At 50.2% G+C, this 21,371-nt stretch overlaps 1 protein-coding gene across 8 annotated transcripts in view; it reads left to right on the forward strand.

Annotated features, from left to right (window-relative positions):
* Mapt (microtubule associated protein tau) overlaps window positions 1-20,871 on the forward strand; it is a 98,263-nt gene extending 77,392 nt beyond the window's left edge. For 5 of the 8 annotated variants that reach the window (XM_042674109.1, XM_042674102.1, XM_042674103.1 and 2 more), the window contains 5 exons: window positions 3,560-3,825; window positions 12,015-12,107; window positions 15,329-15,410; window positions 16,490-16,602; window positions 20,416-20,871. In XM_042674109.1, coding sequence (XP_042530043.1) covers window positions 3,560-3,825; window positions 12,015-12,107; window positions 15,329-15,410; window positions 16,490-16,602; window positions 20,416-20,631 — 770 coding nt within the window. In that variant the 3' untranslated portion in view covers window positions 20,632-20,871. The remainder of the gene's footprint in view (window positions 1-3,559; window positions 3,826-12,014; window positions 12,108-15,328; window positions 15,411-16,489; window positions 16,603-20,415) is intronic. The other 3 variants (XM_042674105.1, XM_042674107.1, XM_042674108.1) reach the window with 1 other exon arrangement.
* Window positions 20,872-21,371: the final 500 nt, after the last annotated feature.

Genomic DNA, 21,371 nt, shown 5'->3' on the forward strand with positions numbered 1-21,371 from the left:
TTTTTTAATCCTTTAGCAACTTCCTGTGGTAGACATAGATTCCTCTCTTTTTGATCAGTGAGCACTTGCTTGGCTGATTCTACCCAGCTTATCTTAAGCCTTAGAAAGTGCAGTTGCATGACTAGTAAACGGGAGCTTCGGAGGCCCTAAGTCCAGGGTTCTGAATAGGCAGCTCTAGCATGGGGTGTTTTCAGGGCCACAATGGGGTGCGTGGCACTGCCTGATCTGAGGATATTAGGAAACTTCTGGCAAAATCAAGCGTCTTGGCCCCGCAGTGGCATGTGTGCTCATCAGCTGACTCCTGTGAGTAAAATGCAGCAGGGGTTGGAGGTCTGGTCAGGCTTAGTGCTATGAGGAACATAGGCCTCGTTAGGGCCAGGTGGGATGTGGAAGTGTCAGATGCCACACAACCCAGGTGTGACTGGCATCATCCGCTCTCTGGTGATCTCTAGGAGGGCTGGGGTCTGAGTGCAGGCCATGCTGGGGGCCTGACTTAGGACTCACTTATCTGGCTTGAGATGGCCACAGAGCCCGCCTTCTTCCTTTTTATTGTGGTTGATGGTGGTAATGGTAGTTGTGGTGGTAGTAGCCGGTGTAGGGCTTAAACTCAGAGCCTGGGCACTGTTCCTCCTGAGCTATTTTGCTCAAGGCTCTACCACTTTGAACCACAGAACCAATTCTGATTTTCGGGTGATTAATTGGAGATAAATGTCTCACAGACTTTCCTGCCCAGGCTGCCTTCCAATGGTGATCCTCTGAGCTCAGCCTTCTGAGTAGCTAGGATTACAGGCGTGAGCCACTGAAGCCCAGAGTCTGCCTTCTTCGGCTGCATGTGTTTGCCAAGTGTGCAAAGAGTGTAGGGTGGTGCCAAGACACTGCTGCTGATGAAGGGTGTTTGTTGTGTGTTCTCACCTAGTGTCTGGGGACCTGGTGTTTTGTTATATACTTGTGACCTGAGTGGCATCAATGGCATTTTGATTATTTGGCTATGCTTTTGATGCTGCTGCATCTCCCTTACCACTGTTGGAGATGACTCACACTTTGTTGTGACAGTGTGAGGCTGCAGCCTGCCTTACTCCTGAGGCTTCTCATCTGCTCTTAGCGCTGCCTGCAGGTGAGCAGATCTTCCCTGCTGGCCTTGCTTCCTGACTCTTGTGCCTGTGCCCTGCCTCCCTCTCTTATGCTAGGTGGGCCAGCATGAACTCACTGACCACCCCCATTAAACCTGATTATAACCGGGCTATCTGTGGGTTTTTCTTTTTAAGCTTCCAAGCAAGTGCAGAGAAAGCCACCCCCTGCAGAGACACGGTCCCTGAGAGGTAATTGTGGGCCTGCTTCCACAGCCCCTAGGCCTGTGTGCTGGGCTGCTTCTAGGGCTGGGAGGGACCCACACTTACCACTAGGCATTCCCCACTGATCCCTGGGGCACTGGAAACACACCCCTACTTCTCTTCTCACAGATGAGTCTGTCTGGTTGAACTCTTCAGTCTTGTGTGTTCTTTGCTTCAGGGACAAGGGCTGTGGGGAGTGTGGGGCAGGGCTTGTGTGCCTAAGGACATCTGAGGGTGTTTGAGGTTTGGAGCACGTTTAGGGTTTGGAAAATCCCCACTGAGAGAGAAGGTGTGTGTTTGTTTGGGGTATGGGGTCTTGTTCTGTTGCCCAGGCTGGTCTCTTACTCCTAGGCTGCTAGTAACTGAGACACCAGGGGTGCACTAACCATACCTGGCTTCCACTGCCATTTATTTTTCTTCATTTTTTGCCAGTCCTGGACCTTGAACTCTGGGCCTGGGCACTGCCCCTAAGCTCGTTTTGCTCAAGGCTAGTACTCTGCCACTTAAGCTACAGCACCACTTCCCACTCTTTCTGTGATTAATTGGAGGTAAGATGCTCATGGGCTCAGCATTGGGGGCTCACACCTATAATCTTACTGTTCAGGAGGCTGAGACCTGGAGATTACAGTTCAAAGCCAGCCTAGGCAGGAAAGCCCATGAGACTTCTTGTTGTTAGTCATGGGGTTTGAACTCCAGGCCTGGGCACTACCCCTGAGCTCTTTTGTTCAAGGCTAGTACCCTACCACTTTGAGCCACAGTGCCATTTTTTTGGTTTTCTGGCGGTTAATTGGAGTTAAGCATCTCATAAACTTTCCTGCCTAGGCTGTCTTTGAACTACAATCCTCAGAGCTCAGCCTCCTGAGTAGCTAGGATCACAGGTGTGAGCCACCAGTGCCCGGCGTCCCACTGACATTGAGCAACTTTTCTGTGAGTGTAGGCTCTGCACAGGACCCTGCTAAAACAGCCCATCTGTAAAACACCAACCTGCAGGCTCTAATCCCTCTCCCCAGTTTTCAAATGAGGACACCGGGCTTAGGGACAGTAATTGGCTTGCCCAAGGTCACTCTGCAAGTGAGTGGTGTCAGTGGATTACAGTGTCACCACCAAGCCCATTGCTGCCCTGTGTCCTGAAGACAGGAGGCAGAGGTTCCGCTTCCCCTGTGATCAAAGAGCATGACTGTTTTAGGGACATCAGCGACTGGAAAATTCCACCTCTCACCTCTGTGCTGCTCACTCTTGACAGAGAGGTCTCAGATAGGCTGCAAGTGAAAGCGTTCCTTACAGGCTTCCAGACGCTGGGGTGGGGAGCTTGAGAAAAAACCAGTTCTGCAGGCCCCATTCTGAAAAACCACTCTATCAGATCTGGACAGTGCCCATACATCTGCATTTTCAAGTCCCACTTCCTCCTCAACAGCTCCAGAGATATCATACACACACAGACACAGACACAGACACAGACACACACACACACACACACACACACACACACACACACACACCTCTCTTCTGGAGATTCTGACACTGGGGTTCATAGTCCCCAGTTTTAGAAAGGCGGAGGCATGAGGCAGGAATGGGACCTGTTGGTGAGAGGATGTCCCCGCAGCTCCCGAGGCTGGTGAGTGAGAAGGTACGAGGGTAATAGCTGCAGGGGAAGGTACGAGGGTAATAGCTGCAGGGAAGGGCATTCTGAGGAAGGGAACAGCTAGGAGGATTCAGTTGTAGGAAGCTACGTGGGGCCTGCAGAGGTGGCTCAGGGGGTTCTGAATCCCAGCTTCCAGAGAGGAACCAAGAAGGGCGGAGAGAGGCAGAGAGCAGACACATCCATCCCTCCATCGTCCTTCCTCAGAGTGAAGGTCGTGCACAGGGAGTTGTGCCAAGCCGATTCCCACCCACCATCCTCCCCAGCTGCACTCCCTGTGGGCCCTCTAGCACTTCTCCATTCACCTTGAGGCCTCTGAGCCCAGGAGAGAAGTTGACTGGCCTAGTGGGGGCCCATCTCTTGCCCCAGGGACAGTGGGGCAGTTTGTCTCTGTGATGGGGCACTCTGTGGCTTTGTGGGAATAGACTCCAGAGCTTCCCATGTGAGCTGTGGACCTCACTCCCACCCATCTGCTCTGTCCTCAGCCTGGCAGTGGACCCCCCAGGATGGAAGTCCCCCCCCCTGCCCGGCCACTACAGACCTCCCCCTCCCCAACCTGCCTAGGCTCACCCCTTCCTTTCCCCTCCAGGTGAATCGGCAAAATCTGGGGATCGCAGTGGCTACAGCAGCCCCGGCTCCCCAGGGACTCCAGGCAGCCGCTCGCGCACCCCATCTCTGCCAACTCCACCCACCCGGGAGCCCAAGAAGGTGGCTGTGGTTCGCACTCCCCCAAAGTCGCCATCTTCCACCAAGAGCCGCCTGCAGACTGCCCCGGTGCCCATGCCAGACCTGAAGAACGTCAGGTCCAAGATTGGCTCCACTGAAAACCTGAAGCACCAGCCAGGCGGTGGGAAGGTAAGGGCTGCACGTCCCAAGCCTGAGCAGGCCCCACCTGGGCAGAACTTAACATAGTTTCAACATTTCCACAAAAACAATTTTCTGTGTCTGAACGTGGAGGTGGCCTGGTTGACTGAGCAGATAAAACCAAAGTCTCTTCCTCTGAGAGTGTCCAGGCTGGAGGCAGGACAACCTGCCGACCCCAGGGCAACAGAAAATTTTGCCCTATGGGAGCCCAAAGCCCTCAGGGCTGCACTATTCTAGACAGCCACAAGATGGCGATCCATCCATCCATCCATTCTTGGACAGGCATCCATCCATTCTTGAACACACCCTTAGTGGAAGTTGCTTCCTGTTCTGCAATTGTGTTGATAGGATTTCTTTGCTTTAAATCTTCCTTTCCTTCTCTCACCACTGTTATCTTTCTCTTTTCCTGCTCATCTTCTTCTGATCTATATCTCCATGTCACCCTTTTAAAGCATTTGAAATGTACCTGCCTAGTAAGTAAGTAGAGTCCTGTATTCAACCCCCAGTACTACCAAAAAAAAAAAACCCCACACAAACAAACAACAACAACAACAAAAAAAAACCCCACTTAGTGCATTCTGTTCAGTTCATTAGCAGTGTCTCAGATGTTACTTTTTTAAAGCATACATAGCCAGGCACTGGTGACTCACACTGGTGCTACTCAGGAGGCTGAGATCTGTGGATCGAGGTTTCAAAGCCAGCCCAAGCAGGAAAGTCCGTGAGACTCTTATCTCCAATAAACTACTCAGAAAAAGCCAGAAGTGGTGCTGTGGCTCAAGGGGTAGAGTGCTAGCCTTGAGCACAGACAGACTCAGGGGCAGAGCCCAGGCCCTTAGTTCAAACCTCAGGACCACTAAAACACACACACACACACACACACACACACACACACACACACACACGTGTGTGCAATAAATGAAGTGAATTTGAACCTGGGGTAGTTTCCATCTCCTTCAGGATCAGGCTGGGACTCGGGTACTTGGGCTGAAGTGTCAGACACTGCGGTGAGCAGAGCCAGGCTGGACACTGCCTCGGACAGCCCTGTCCCCCTAAGACTCCTCCCCAGCATTCTCTCTGCTGCATGTCTATGCTTCTGAAAAATATTGTTGATGAAATTGATCTTAAAGGAGCAGTCCCAGTCCTAAAGAGGATCTTCCTGTTAATGAATCTCTTTGGCAGTTGACCTGACAGGACACAGGGTTTTCTGTGCTATCTAGACCACCTTGGGTTTAAGACAAGGCTTGCTGTGGATGTCTGCTGACTGCTCTGGGTTAGTGTACTGCCAGGGTGTTGCTGACTGACACTGTGAGGCCAAGCCCAGCAAGCACGAGACAATGATGGCTTAGTCTGAGCCAGACTGGAGTCAGAGAGGCTGGCTGGGGGGGCTGGAAGCCTGAGAGCAAGGCAGAAGCCATCTGGAGAGGTCTGAACCCAGATAGAGCCAGATCAAGGCCTAGTGAAGGATTGGGAGAATTTGGGGTTCCTTAGGAAATGGGTTAAACCAAAGTGGATCCATCTTAGCCCCAGCCCACTAGTATCTCTTCTGGGGTCAATCCTTTACAACACTCATTTCTCTCCTGACTAGAAGTCACTCAGATAAAAAATTGGGGATCCCTTAGTCGGGCACTGGCAGCCAATGCCTATAATCCTTGCAGCTCAGGAGACTGATATCAGAGGATAGCGATTCAAAGCCAGCCCAGGCAGAAAAGTTCCCATGAGACTCATCTCCAATAGAAATCGCTCAAAAATCAGAAGTGGCACTGTGGCTCAAGTGGTAGAGTGCTAGCCTTGAGCAAAAGAGCTCAAGGACAGTGCCCAGGCCCTGAGTTCAAGCCCCAAGATGGACAAAAAGAAAAATAAAATATTGGAGCTCCCAAAACACTCTTCTCCCCTGATGGGTATTCCCTGTGTCTGGCCAGGGCTGAGATTCAATAATCTTACATGTTGCTTTAACTGAGAAATTTCAGGATTGCAATTTCATAATGCCAACCATCATCCTCTTCTCTGCTTTCTGTAAATCTGAGATTCTCTAAAGGATGTTGACTTAATGTGACAACTGACGGTCATTCACATCTGCTTTGTAAATATCCTTATGTCTGTTGCCAAACCCCACAAAAGCTTCTTGCCTTTTCTGTGGGGTTGGAACAAGAAAAAAAACACATTGGGGAAAATTTTTCTTAATGTACATTACAGACCTTGTGTTATTGCTTAATGACCCCTGATTAATTTGATTAGTTTCTTTTATGTGTTAGTGCAGAAAATAAGGTTATCGTCCTTTGAGAAACTGGAAAGTTTTCTTTGTCAAATAAGAAGGGTTATGTAACCCATCATTTTTCTTTTTTCTTTTTCTTTTTTTTTTTGCCTTGGCTTCCAGGAAGCTCAGGGCTAAATATAACATTCAGTCTTATACTTGTCAATCTCAATAGCCTTCCTTTATTTTTACATTTTGCTTTTTAAGTTTTTCTTGTTTTGTTATCACCCATCCAAGTACTCACCAGGCCTGACCCTCCTTAGATTCTGAGATCAGGTGAGATTGGGTGTGTTCAGGATAGTATAGCTGTAGATACTTGTTTTATTATCAGATGGAATGTGTGGGTTTTTTTTTTTTTTTCATTTAAAAAAAATTCTTTGGTACCAAAGCCTTACACACTCTCACTCACCTTTCTTGTTCATGGCTGGTGCACTACCATTGGAACCATGCTTCTAGTCTGGCATTTTGCTGGTTAATTGGAGATAGAGTCTCTTGGACTTTCCTGCCTGGGCTAGCTTAGAACTGCAATCCTCCAGGTCTCAGCCTTCTGAGTAGCCAGGTGAGCCATTGTGAGCTTTGTAATTCTAAACTGCTTCTGTTCTTTCCTGAAAGCTGGCAGATCTGCTTCTGGGATTTATCCAAGAAGAAGTTGTGAACAGAAAATGACTCCATGGGCTGGGGTCCACAACTCAGTACAAAAAAATAAAGAAAGGGGGAAGTGGAGGAGGGAGGGAAGGGAAGGGAAAGGAAAGGAGGGAAAAGGAAGTAAAAGAGAGAGGGAAGGAAGGAAGGAGAGGGAGAAAGAAAGGAAGAAAACAAGAGATAAAGAAAGAAAAAGAGGGGGCTGGGTAGGTAGCTCAGCGATAGAGTGCATGCCTTGCAAGCATGAGGCCCTGGGTTGGATTCCTCAGCACCACATAAACAGAAAAAGCCAGAAGTGGCACTGTGGCTCCAGTGGTAGAGCGCTAGCCTTGAGCTAAAGAGCTGGGGGACAGTGCCCAGGCCCAGAGTTCAAGCCCCACGACCAAAAAGAGAGAAAGAAAAAGAGAAAGAGGAAAAAGGGGGAAAGGGAGAAGAGATTCCCACGTGAGACTGTTAAAATCACCTGAGGGTAAGCTGGATGGGAATGGCTCAGCCTGTAATCTTAGCTACTCAGAAAGCTGAGATCTGAGAATCATGGCTCTAAGCCAGTCGGGGCAGTAAAGTCCACGAGATTCTTATCTCCAGTTAAATACCAAAAAGCCAGACATTGGAGCTGTAGCTCAGGTGGTAAAGAGCTAGCCTTGAGCAAAACAGTTCAGGGACAGCACCCACGACCTGAATTCAAGCCCCAGGCACACACACACACACACACACACACACAAAGAACCAGTGTGGGAAAGGCCTCCTCGCCCCTGCCCAACCTTGGCTGAGCTCTGTCCCAGTGACTGACTACTCATCTCTGCCAGGAGAGAAGTTCTGGGTCGGCCAGGAGTCAGTATTGTTTTTATTTGGTTTATGAGGCAATACCTTGAGGTCATCCCAGGCAAAGCTTGGTTGTCCTCAATGGCTGCAGGGACATCCAATTCTGGGTTCTAATGTGATGTCTACCACTGCCCTACTGAAGTTGCTGAGCCTCTAGGCCTCAGATGGCCTCCGTGGCTGTGAAAAAGGTGGGCCAGAGGCGTGGCATGGACTTCTATCTCTAGCCGCCTCTGAACTTCCATTTAGACAGAGATGTCACTAAGGAAGAATTTCAGCTTTTAAAAATGTCAACATTGGCCAGGCACCAATGGCTTATGCCTATAATCCTAGGTACTTAGGAGGCTGAGAGCTGAGAAGCAAGGTTCAAAGCCAGCCTGGGTAGAAAAGTCCATAAGACTCTTAACTCCAATTAACCAGCAAAAAGCTGGCAGTAGAGCTGTGGCTTAAGCAGCAGAGCACGAGTCTACCAGGCCCTACAGTTAAAGCCCCAGGAATGGCACCAAAAAAAAAAGTAACCATTTGTATGTTAAATACTACACACACACACACACACACACACACACACACACACACACACACACACACACACACACACACACACACACACACACACACACACACCATACCTGCCAACAACAAGGGAACAAAAGAAGCAATTTCAGAGTGCCTTCAGAAATACAAAAACAACAGTGCAAAGAAACAAAGAAGAAGCAATTTTAGTAAGGAAGAAATTCAGGCGGAGCCATCAGTGCAGCTCTGTTTTTTGGTCAAAGAAATAAACAATTGTTATGACTTTGCATTCTGCTTACAAACTGGAGCTATTCCCAAGTGACCGCGGTAACAGTTCTCACTGTCCAGTGTGTCACGGCAGGCACTGCCTTTGGGGTGTCATCTCTCCAAGGCCCTAGGAACTCAATTCTGCCATCCACACATTTTAGCTTACTCAGGGCCTTGCACTTGCCAGGCAAGTGCTCTTCCACTGAGCTAAATCCCCACTCCCCTGCTTATTATTCAAGATGAAAGATGAATGGCTGAGGCTGAGATCAACCCCCAAGTTTTTTGACTCCTAGCCTTCCCTTGGAAAGTGAATCCCCCCCTCCCGCCCCCAATCAAGTGCATTAGTAAAAGCAGGCTTTCTAAGTAGCCAGTGGCGGTGGTAATGTCGTCACCTGTCTGCTCTCAAGCCAACCCCTTTAGAAGGCCATTTGGAGAACTGTGTTGAGAGCTTTGAGAATATTTTTAACCTTGGCCCAGGAATTCTATTTCCAGGGCCCTCTGCTAGAAAAATAATTTATACTGTTAAAAAAAAAATTCCTCTTGCAGAAAGATGTTCGTGGGAGGCTATGGATGCTGTTTAAAATGGAATTGATGCAACAATTTGGCAACAAAAGGAACAATTCATGGAGTGACATAGGACATGCTGTTAAAAGGAACATGCTATGAGAGGCAAAGGTGGGAGGATCACAAGTTCAAGGCTAGCCTAAGCTATGCTACATAACCAGACTGTGTCTCAAAAGCAAAATCAAAATGATGATGATGATGATGATGATGATGATGATGATGATGATGACGACGACATTTAGCCAAGTGTGGAGGTTTATATCTGTTATTTCTAGCTAGTTAGGAAGCTGAAGTGGCTAGATCACTTGAGCCCCTAGGCAACATAGTAAGACCTCTCAAAGAGAAAAAGGCTGGGTGCCAGTGGTGAATACCCATAATCCCAGCTATGCAGGAAACTGAGATCTCAGGATCAAAGTGCAAAGCCAGTGCAGGCAAGAAAGTCCGTGAGACTCTTATCTCCAATTAAGCACATGCGTGTGCGCGAGTGTGCATACACACACACACACACTCACACAAAACAAAGAAAAGAGGGCTGGGAAGGTGGCTCAGTGGTAGAGTGCTTGCCTCATATGCATGAGGCTCTGGGTTCTATTCCTCAGCACCACATAAGCAGAAAAAGCCAGAAGTGGTGCCGTGGCTCAAGTGGTAGAGCACTAGCCTTGAGCTGAAGAGTTGAGGACAGCACCCAGGCCCAGAATTCAGGCCCCATGACTGACAAGAAAAAAAGAAAAAGAAAAGGGGGAAAAAAAAAACATATGGAAGTGGAACTATGTCTCAAGTGGTAAAGCACTAGCTTTGAGCAAAAAAGTTCAAACACTAGTAAAGGTGCACGAGAGAGAGAGAGAGAACGAGAACGCAGGTATTCAGGGCTGGGAATGTGGCTCTAGTGGTAGAATACCTACCTAGAAAGTATAGCAAGGCCTTGAGTTCAAACCCTAGTACCACCAAAAAAAAAAGAAAGCAGATATATAATAATTCTGCCATGTATGTGTACATGGTGACAGTTATATACAATGGGACTTCAAGGAAATAGATCAAAACTCAACAGTGATTGTAGTAGGTTGGTAAGAAAACTGTTCTCTTGCCAAGTATGGTAGCTCATGTCTGTAAATGCAGTACTGGGGAGATTGAGACAGGAGACGCTCTATTTTGAAGCCAGCTTAGGCTACAGTGAGACCCTATGTCAAAAAGAATTTTTTTAACTTGTTTTTTTTAATTTCTGTTTTCACCATCATAATGCCATATTTTCCAATTAAAAGCACAGTTTTTTAAAAAATATATATATATATGAAAATGAAGCCAGGCACTGGTGGCTCACAACTGTAATAGTAGCTCTTCTCAGGAGGCTGAGATCTGAGGATTGAGGATCAAAGCCAGCCAGGGCAGGAAAGTCCATGAGACTCTTTATCTCCAGTTAACCACCAGAAAAACTGGAAATGGTATTGTGGCTCCAAATGGTAGAATGCTAGCCTTTAGCAAAAGAGCTTGGAAATAGCACACAGGCCCTGAGTTCAAGCCCCATGATTGACTAAATAAATAAATGAAAAGGTGGGTTAGAAATGTGACTCTGATTCCCAGGTGGTAATAGTCAGACGAGTAAAATAAAGGAAAAGAACAAGATGAGTCAGAAGCTGGACTGGGGTTTTCTTTCCAGGCAGTTCTCAACCCGGCCCAGGCCATCTCAAATCTTCACCCACTGCTCACAAAGGTGCCGATGTTTGCGAAACTGAAACCTCAGTTGGGTCGTATTGGCACTGCTGACTCTTAATTAGAAACTCTGGCTGGTAATTCTTTCCATCTGTGATTAATAAAAGCCAGGCCCACTCTTTCCATCCACGGAGCCGCGTGGGGTGGAAGATGTCATCCTGCTCCAGCTGACAAACGTAGACATTTCCAGCTTCTTTCCACACACCAGGTTGCTTGTTTCATAGCTGATAGGCAAGTAAAAACTGTTCCTCACTTAAACATTGATATCCCTACACCTTCTCCCTGCTTCCTGGAGAGAGAAAAACTAGAGTTCATCAGCAGTGCCGACCAGGCCCACATGGGTTCACAGAGAATGGGGCTCTGCTTCCTTTGAGGGCCTCCTGGAATGGAGGAAGAGGGATGGGTGGGTGTAAAGGAGCAGGGTGCTTACCCCACCTTCCAGGAAACAGAACCTCTATAAGAGAAGAAACTAGCTGGGCACTGGTGGCTCACACCTGTAATCTGAGCTACCCAGGAGGCTAAGATCTGAGGGTCACAGTTGAAAGCCAGGCCAGGCAGGAAATCTTTGAAACTCTTATCTCCAATTAATCATCAGAAAACTGGAAATGGCATTGTGGCTCAAAGTGGTAGAGTGCTAGCCTTGAGCATAAGAGCTCAAGGAGAGTGCCCGGGTCCTGAGTTCAAGTCCCATGACCAACCCAAAAAAGAGCAGAAATGATCTTTTTTCTTTCTCTTTTTAAAATTTTGATCCAAGACTGGAACTCCAACTTGGTACCTCATACTTTTGCTCATTGGCTGACATTCTACTAACTGAGCTATGCCTCCATCCCCAAGAAATTATCTTCTCTGCAAAGCCATCAACGTGCATTCCACAAGGCTGGGGGTTCTCAACCCTGGCGGAACTTTTTGGAAGAACAGCAACTTAGATTCTAATCTGTCCTCAGTCAGCGGTGGAAGGAGTGTGGGGTTTTCTTTCCAAGAAAATCTACAGGTGTTTTCAGTGCCCATTAGTCCCCTGAGAATGTTCCCATGGTCTTGTCAGGGTTCGAGCATGAGGACCCCGGGGGACTCTGCTTGCTCATAGGTTTGTGTCATGGGGCACTTTTCCCACTCCATCCCAACCTGGTACGCGCCCATCTCTGACTTACAGGTGTGCTGAGACCTCCCTCATCACAAACCTTTGGCAAAGTGAACAGTTGCCTTCTGAGGGTCTGTTCCGTAGCCTCCGTGTCAAACCTCAAGTTCTGATGACTTTTCTTCCTTTCCTCCTGAAGATCCTTCCCTTCACCCCGTATCAGATGGCCTGTGCCCACGGCTCACTGCCCAGGGCCTGCCCCACCCCAGGTCAGGAAGCCCAAGTGGGCGCAGAGTGGATCTGGGTGTGGTTGTCACTCATCCTTTTTTCTGGCTATCAAAGGTGCAGATAATTAATAAGAAGCTGGATCTTAGCAACGTCCAGTCCAAGTGTGGCTCAAAGGACAATATCAAACACGTCCCGGGCGGCGGCAGTGTGAGTACTGGCTCACTCTCCATCCTCGTGCTGCAGTCTCCGCTTTGGGAAGAGGCAGAAGTGTGTAGACGTGCGAGACATTGCATAGAATAAATCTTCTCAGGCTCAGGACCTCCCCATGTCCATAGGAAGAGAGTTTCCCCCCCTCCCCTGCCCACACGGGGTCCAAGGTTCCCAGATTCTGCCCCCTCCCCCATGCTCTGGGAGCATGCGCTTGCTGGGGCAGAATAATCAAGATGATTGGTCCTCTCTGGGAATGAGAGTCCTCCTGGCCCAACCCCAGGGTCCTTGTTTTACCAGTGGTGGACCACTCACGGCCCAGCACCTGTTCTCAGGAGCTGCACAGTCCATCTGAAGTTGGGCTGGAGACAGTGGCACCTGAGATCAGCTCCTCCCCATTATCTGGCAGGCTACTTTAGATGGCTCCACGGTGGGCAGGTGGTGAGTGAATGTAGAGGCCTGACCATCCCACCTCAAAGGCAGGATTGCCTAGTTGCCACTGCACTGGAGGAGGGCTTCCTTAAGGCAGGTGTACCCAAGGGCAGTCTCCAGATGCAAACAGCCACACACAAGTGCCACTGGTGATGCTTGTCTTTGGGCTCTTTATTGAAGGACTGCCTTTGGCCCTTCTAAATTGTGTACCCAGGGACCCCCTGTGTCCTAAAGTGTGTGTCCCTGTGAGGTAATGGGCTTGGATAGCCACTTCCCATCTGCTGCCTTGATGAGCTTAGGGACACCTTGCTCCTCCTGGCTGGCCGGTGCTCACTAGACAGTGCTCACACCCTTAGGCTTCTCTCAGCAAAATCCTCATGCCCGGCTCTCTTGGTCAGCAGGAGATCCTTGAGAGCGCTGCTGTGGGGTGAGCTCCCTCTCTCTGGAAACCACACGTCATGCCTCCAGGCCCAGAGGGTTTATTCTTGCAATGTACTGCTGCCTTGCCGCTGAGCCCTGAGCCCCCACTGCCTTCCGCCACCGAGGCCTCTGGCTGGGCTGCTGCTTGAGCTTCACTCACTGACGCTTTCTCACTGTGTCTGCTGCTGAGTGTCTCTCCACCCCTCCCCTTGAGCGCTTGTCCACCCCCACTTGATCCTGCCCCACTGGCCGCCTCTTGTCTGTGGGCACACCTGTGGTTGCTGTTTGGAGGTATTCTGCCCACTCTGGCCATGGGAGGGGAGGCCATGTGCTTTCTGCAGCTTAACTGCTGTATGGTCTGCTGACTGGGCAGTGAGTCCAACCTCCTCCTTCAGAGAAGGATGGGAGGACAGAGCACAGGACAGTGTGACCACTGCCCCTGTGACAATGTGTAGCTGACAAAGCTACAGAGCCCAGGACACCAGGGGCTTCCTGCAACATGTCCTGCTCTGCGCCAGCCTGGGGGCTAGCTTATGACCTTGCCTAGAGCCACCAAGGCAGCCTGCCTGGGCTGACCTGAGGCATTGTCCTTGGCCAGTGGTCACTGCTGAATGTAGGAAGACATGGCATTTTGGGGTGCTGGATCCCTGCCCTCCCCAGCGTGGAGGGGCTTCCCAGCAGGCCAGCCTCATTCCTTCATCTCGCAATGTTCCAGCCTACTGGCTGGGTTTCTCCCTACTCCTATGGCTGCTTTCCTCCCTCCCCCAGGGCCCACTGTCCTCCATCTTTTTCTCTTCTTGCCATCGCCTGCCCCTGCTATCTCCTAGTTCTCTCACAAGTGGCCCCTTCCAAGGTAGGGGGAAAAGAATGATGCCCTGGTCACAAAGGCAGGAGATGCCCCTGCCCCAGACTCCCATCCACGCCAGCCCCAGAGCTCACAGCACCTCCCGAGCCTGTTTGCAGGCAGTCCTGCAAATTGCCTCCCCCCGCCAGGTACCGGTGGCTCACACCTGTAATCCTAGCTACTCAGGAGGCTGAGATCTGAGGATCACGGTTCAAACCAGCCTGGGCAGGAAAGTCCATGAGATTCTTATTTTCAGTAAACCACCAGGAAATGGGAAGTGGCGCTGTGGCTCAAGCGGTAGAGTGCTAGCCTTGAGCTGAAGAGCTGAGGCACAGCACCCAGGCCCAGGGTTCAAGCCCCACAACTGACAAAAAAAAATGCCCCCTCCACCCCCATCCTGCCCAGATGTAGGCAGGCACCTGCACAGTGACACATAGGTCACACTCCTGTCTGTCAACAAATAGCAGGAGCCAGCATGACCATGCCCTAAAATAATGCGGAAGCCCTCCATTTAGACACAAGTAGAAATTCCTCCTCCTTTCTGCTGGCCTCCATGAGCCCATTCTCACATGAGGTCCCCCTCTTTCCCTTCACGGTCACCTCTAGGTGACCTCACACAGGCTTGCTGTGGCTGGCTCCTGGGCTTCTGAGAGGCGTCAGTCAGTGGCCAGACGTCTAGGACCCTCCTGGCAATGGTTTTGTACAGACCCTGTCCTCTATCAGCCTCCCCGCAGGAGAGCTGATTCCCCAGGGAAGGGGGAGCATGTGACCAGGCTACATGCAGGACCCTTGGGCCAGCCTTGACTCTCAGAGCCAGCCCAGAGGCCTCCTGGAGCATCCTTGTCTGCTCCCCCTGGGTTTCTGCTGTGCACCTGCCCTGCCTGCTGGTGTCGCTTCACTCCTCTGGGTAGAGGCTGAAATGCCCAGGCTAAGCCAGGTGGGTTAATGCTGAGTCGCAGAGCCTGCTGGGTCTTGCTTGCCGAGTGTCTCTGTTCTCGTGTGGGTCCGGGGCTGTGGAAGCTTCCTGGATAGAGCCCACCCATCTGTACCCAGCTTCTACCCTTGGAGGCCCCACGGCTGCCTTGCTCTCGCTCTTCCCAGGACTTTGTTCAAAGGCTGCACGGACTGAGCACTCCTTCCTGTGTCTTCATGGAACGTGAGCTGTCAGTCTGTCCACAAAGGGACTACCATGTTTACATTGAAGTGTTTGCTAACAGAACGGCACTGCACCATGACCGAGTGTCCTGCTTGTCCCACAGTCCCACAGTCATTCTGTGATGACCCAGCTCCCCGGGGGCCAGGTCAGCTGAATTTAACAACAATGCATTTTTTCACCCTGACTGGGACACTGGGATGTCTTCTTCCTGGCCTGACTCACACAGCTGCTTCTCATTGTGTTACACCCACAGTAAAAAAATCCCACTTTATTTTCTCTCTCTTTCTCTCTCTCTGTCTCTCTCTTTCTCTCCCTCCCTCCCTCCCTCCCATCTATCTATATGTCACTTTCATTCTCTTTCATCTCCAGGTGCAAATAGTCTACAAACCAGTGGACCTGAGCAAGGTGACCTCCAAATGTGGCTCATTAGGCAACATTCATCATAAACCAGGTAGCCCTTGGGGAAGGCCAGGATTGGGACAGAAAGGTGCTGGGTGGGCAGGGTAGGCTCCCTCCTTCAAGAGATGATGTTGAGCATGGGACTGGGTGGGGGCAGGACGGGGGCTGGGGGGACATGGCTGCCCCAGCTCACTACTGAGCATTTCCTGTCATCTCACAGGAGGTATGGAGGGGAAATGCTGGCCCCAGACCCTAACCCATCACTCTCCAGAAGACTGTACTCAGGGCTTCTAGGGCTGGCCTTGGGTCTTATTTGTTCGCCAAAGCCAAATATGTGGATGTCTCCAACCAGTACTGGGGATACTTCACAAGCTGCTCTACAGTATGAGACCTGAGACCCTGGTCATGGCCTTGCTGTGATTTTGGTTAAACAGAAGAGGAGGCTACTAGAGCTCTTGTCAGCCACTTACCCTTCCACCCCCCACCATCCTTCCAGTCACCATCTTTCTGCAGTGAGGGAACCTTCATCTGCACTGTCCCTGTGGCTGCTAACCACACGTGTCTGGCAAGCACTAGAAACGTGGCCAGTGCAGTAGAAGAGCTGTACTGTTATTTCATTACAAGTAAATGGTCTAGGGGTGTGGCTCAAGTGGTAGAGCAGCACCGGCCTAGCAAGAATGAGGCTTCATGGTTCAAACTCCAGTACTGTCCTCCCCCCACCGTGGACAGTGGCTGCCATATTGGACAGCATAAGTAGAGATTCTGAGTCCCAACTTAACAGGCCAGAGCAAGAACTTGCACCTCAGTTAGGCCCTATTCAGGGTAGAGGTTTTTACTGAAACCATCCATCGCTGTGAAGGAGCAGGCCATCAGACCAGCAGCCCGGCATGGTGGTGCCGTCTTAGCCCTTGGGAGTAGAGGCAATATTGCAAATCCGAGGTCAGCCTGGACTACATTGCAAGACCATGTCACCTGGTGTCACCCTCCAGAGCACCTGTGCCCCCAGCAGCCCCTGGCACTTTGCTCTGCAGGCTGCAGAACTTGTGTGATGGACATTAAGTTTACTACGCCACAGAAGATGTGATGTGGCGCTCTGTGTGTGTGTGTGTGTGTGTGTGTGTTGTGTTTCAGGAGGTGGGCAGGTGGAAGTAAAGTCTGAAAAGCTGGATTTCAAGGACCGAGTCCAGTCGAAGATCGGCTCTCTGGATAATATCACTCATGTTCCTGGAGGAGGGAATAAGAAGGTAAAGGGCGGGGGGGGGGGGCCTGGGGGAGGACACACTCAGATATGGGTATTAATGAAGTGGACAAGGAGGGTTCACTTTTCCAAAGGAGGAATGTCTGAATGGACTGGCTTGCTCCGCATTCTCAGCCACACCCAGCATCAGCCCTGGTGTTCCACAGACATCTCCTGGGAACAGACCTTCATTTGCATTTGGTTAGGATGCAATTAGAACAAAGCAAAGATGCCTCAGTCCCTGCCTGTCAGCTACTGGACCTGGGGGTTGCCAGCTCTTTCTAGTCTTTGGGCAGGGGAGACCAGAGTACACTGAAAGTAGCAGCTTGCTCCCACTCCCTCTAGGCCAGAGAGGGGCTTGATTTTTTTTCCCCCCCTGGTCATGGGGCCTGAACTCTGGGCCTGGGCGCTGTCCCTCAGCTCTTCAGCTCAAGGCTAGCACTCTACCACTTGAGCCATGGCACCACTTCCAGCTTTTTCTTCTTATGTGGTGCTGAGGAATCGAACCCAGGGCCTCACACATGTGAGGCAGGCACTCTACCACTGAACCACCTTCCCAGCCCCTGATTTTTTTTTTCTCTCTTCTGCATAAATGCAGCCAGGGTGCCCCACCCATGCCTGCCTGCCTGCCTGCTTGGAAGTTCTGTAGAACGCTCCCTTACTAGCCTTGGGCCAAGTTAAAGTTGGCTGGGGACTAACAGAGGGAGAAGGAATGTCCCAGGAGTGTTAAATCAGAGCAAGCATACATGAGGCAGGGCACCACCCAAGGTGGCGCAGCTGGCTGGACGAGGCAGTGGCTGGCTTTCCGTGCTGGATGACACGGGGGAGTCCCCTACCCTGGCCAGTCGTCACACGTCCCCTGCCTGCCTCCACAGCCCCAGTGCCTCTGCCTCTGCCTGTGCACGTAAGAACTTGCCCATCTGACGTCTGTGCAAATGTCCCAGGGCATCATTTAGCGGAGAGAAACTTGCCAAGTGGCCATCCAACCTGGTGCCCTTGGCACTGAGGGGAGCAGAAGGGCCCCAACATGGCTTCACAGCCTCTGGCTCCCCAGGGACCCCCCCCCCCTCTGGTTTCTAGAAGCCCAAGGCCAATTTCATGTGGAGCAGAAGTTTCCACCACAGCCCCACATAGGAGCCCTTAGTACCTGGCTGTCAGGAGCAGAAAGCCAGATAAAAGGCTATGTGCCTGAGGGGCACAGGCCAGGACCCTGTGCTCTGAAGGGTTGGTGATAATTCTCTGCCTAAAGGCCAGGGTTCCACTATTTTCTTCCATCACCCACCCAAGGAGGCTGGGCCTCACAATCCTGGGGCATTTTTAATAAAACCCCAGGCCTGGCCCCACTCCAGTGTGACCAGTCACTGCAGTGACTTGGTGGGACTGGGGCAGGCCAGGGCCTTGGAGATTCTCTGTGTCAGGAAAGGCATCTGCTATACTGGGCCCACATGGCCAAGGAAGCTTCTTGGGGTACAGCTCTAGGTGGGATGGAGGCAGAATCTTCAGATCCTCAGCCTGGTGGTCTTCAAAGAACAAGATAGAAAGCCCTAAGAACTCCAATCAGAGCCGCAATGAAGTCCAAGCTTCTTGGATCCTCTGCTTCTATCTCATCTTTGTGGTGGCCTCAAATTCAGTCCTCCATTTCCCAAGTTCAAAGAGCACAAGCAGTGGGCCACAGCTTTGGCTATTCCAGGAATCTCGCTTTATTCTCTGTTGTTGTTGTTGCTGTTGTCATTGTCATCGTTGGTTGTGGGGCTTAAACTCAGGACCTGGGCACTGTCCCTGAGCTCTGGTGCTCAAGCCTAGTGCTCTACCACTTTGAGTCACAGTGCCACTTCCTGTTTTTGAGTGGTTAATTGGAGATAAGTTGGGACTTTTCTGCCTGGGTTGGCTTGGAACCACAATCCTTAGATCTCAGCCTCTTGAGTAGCTAAGATTACAGGTGTGAGCCACCAGCACCAGGCTATTGCTTTAATCTTACGAAACAAAGTTGTTTTTTTTTTTTAAAAAAAACCATTAACATAAATACTCTCAATAATTCTCTCAAACAGCCTTTCAAGTACAGCAATACAGAAAGTGCCTCTTTTTTAAAAAGTGACCGCTCCTCCCAAAAAGAACATGCATGTAGTCTGGGTTTTCTCTGTCCACATTCAAGGCCTTGAGCAGAGGCTGTTCATCTGAGGTCCTCCGAGCCCTGAGGTTGTGTGGGAAAATGGCATTGCAATGTGTGTGTGAGTGTGGTCACACACATTTTTCTGGCTTCATCAGATGCTCAAATTGCCTAGGATCCAAAATGAGATAGAGAATTCCTGTGTCTGCGTCCATGGGTTAATCAGTAGAGTGGTATACACACATACCCCCAGCTAATGCTTTCTACTCTGGAATTTCCCAGCATCCTTTAGGACTCTTGGCTAAATCTCTGTCCCTTTAAGAAGGGCTACATTGTATCACAGTTAACACCTGCCAATGCTGGGTGCAATTTCTGTCACCTGCAGATTATCAACCACTGACAAAAGAGAGGAAATGTGTGACTCATGGATGGCACTGGTGGCTGTGGAGACAACCTTTGATCCTTTTGTGTGTATGTGGCGGGGTGGGGGTTGAACTCAGTCTTGTGTTTGCTAGGCAAGTGTTCTGTCCCTTGAGCTGTGCTCCCAACCACCGGCACTGTCATCTTTTGCAGTGATCTTTAACATGTTTGGTTGCAAGTTGATGATAATCTGTGAGGTTGGTGTGGAACTCAGTGCAGAAGTATGCTTAATCCTAGGTTCAATCTCTCTCTCTCTCACACTCTTTCTCTCTCTCTCTCTCTCTCACACTCTTTCTCTCTCTCTCTCTCTCTCTCACACACACACACACACCATTGTATGCTCTTTGACCTAGCAACTTTATACTGGCATGTGTGAAATGATGTAAAAGTAAAAGATTGGAACCACCTAAATATCCATCCAGAGGGGAGGAGGTAAAGTTTGATTCATCTGCTGTGACGGTATATTAAGTCAGCAGCAAGATGCACCAATATGTTTGGTGTACTGATAAAGAGGAAGTGTTAAGTTTGATAAGCAAAGTACAACCGGGCGTGGTGGTACAAGGCCTCTCAGCTACTGGAGGCATAGGTGGGAGGATCATAGTCCAAGGCCAGCCCAGGAAAAAACAGGAGACTTTATTTTTTTTAATTGACTAAAAGAAAAAAGCTGGGATTGTGACTCAAGTGCTAGAGCACCTGCCTAACAAGCATGAGGTCCTGAATTCCGGTACCACCCCCCCCCCCCAAAAAAAAAAAACAAAACATGCAAACCCTTGTGCATTGTTGTCATATGAACTAAGCATACATGTATGAGATATCTTTGGAGGATAAAAGAAATAATAGTCATTGCCTTTGGTCAGGCAGGGTAGAGAAGGACTGTACAATTCCAAATTGCAAACAAAAGCAGCCAAGTACAATGGCTCAAGCCTACAATTCTAGTTCACTGGGAGGCAGAGATTGGGGGTTGGGGATTTGATCTTATCTCAATCAGTGGCTGAGCAGCACCTGTCACCTGTAACCTAGAAGCACAAATAGAATTACTGTCTGGGATAGCCTGGGTATAAAATGGGGACCCCCCCCCCTTTAAAAATAATCAACAAAAAGGGCCAGAGGTGTAGCTTAAATGGTAGAGCACCTGCCTAGCCAGGGCAAAGTCTTGAGCTCAACCTCTCCTCTCCCCCATACTGACAAAAAAAAAACAACAAAAACCAAATCAGCTCCCGCTGAAGGCCAGCCCTGGCTGTTGGGGTGATGGCAGAGCTTTCCCTGGCACTTCCCCTCCGCTTCTCCTTGCAGATTGAAACCCACAAGCTGACTTTCCGTGAGAACGCCAAAGCCAAGACAGACCACGGGGCAGAGATTGTGTACAAGTCTCCTGTGGTGTCCGGGGACACGTCTCCACGGCACCTCAGCAATGTGTCTTCCACTGGCAGCATCAACATGGTAGACTCGCCGCAGCTCGCCACACTGGCCGATGAAGTGTCTGCCTCCCTGGCCAAGCAGGGTTTGTGATCAGGCCCCTGGGGCGGTCAGTAATCGTGGAGAGAAGAGAGAGTGAGAGAGTGTGGAAAAATAAATGAATGATCTGGCCCCTCGCCCTCTGCCCTCCCCGCTGCTCCGCACAGGGCTCGCCCGCCGGTGTCACCTAACCTGCTTTTGTCGCTCGGTATTGGGACTTCAAAATCAGAGATAGGAATAAGAGCAAATTTCATCTTTCCAAATAGATTGGTGGGCTAATAATAAAATATTTTTCCAAAAAACAAAACAAAAAAAAAGCGTGTAAAAACACGGCCATGCCCAACATTTCTTTGGGCCAAATTCTTTTTGATCCTTTTGTATTTTGTTTTTTTCTTTTCCCCCCTAAGTATTAAGAGGGCGAAGGAGAGGTTCTGAAAGCTGTTTCTGGGGAATTTCAAGGGACTGGGGCTCCTGCTGCCCCCCGCCCCCATCCAGGGAGTGTCACGAACAGCATCAGCCACAACAAATGATTTGAAACTTGGTGTGTTCATGGAGCCACAGGCAGAGGATGTGTGAGTGTGAGGGGTGAAGTGGGGGAGGCTGAAGGGGGGCGGTCAGGGAGGAGCAGATGAGAGGGGAGGGCAGGGATATGGAAAGGGGCCCTGGGCCCTGCTGAAAGTCGCAGAAAAGGCTGCAGGAAAGATGACTGGCCTCTGTCCCCACAGCATTGTCTACCTGCTGTTGGGGTCCAGGTGTGCTGTAGGCCGCGGCTGTCCCTCAGGAGGGTGGTCACT

This window comes from Dipodomys spectabilis, unplaced genomic scaffold (genome assembly GCF_019054845.1).
Source record: "Dipodomys spectabilis isolate Male_0828 unplaced genomic scaffold, ASM1905484v1 ptg000018l, whole genome shotgun sequence".
NCBI classification, from domain to species: domain Eukaryota; kingdom Metazoa; phylum Chordata; class Mammalia; order Rodentia; family Heteromyidae; genus Dipodomys; species Dipodomys spectabilis.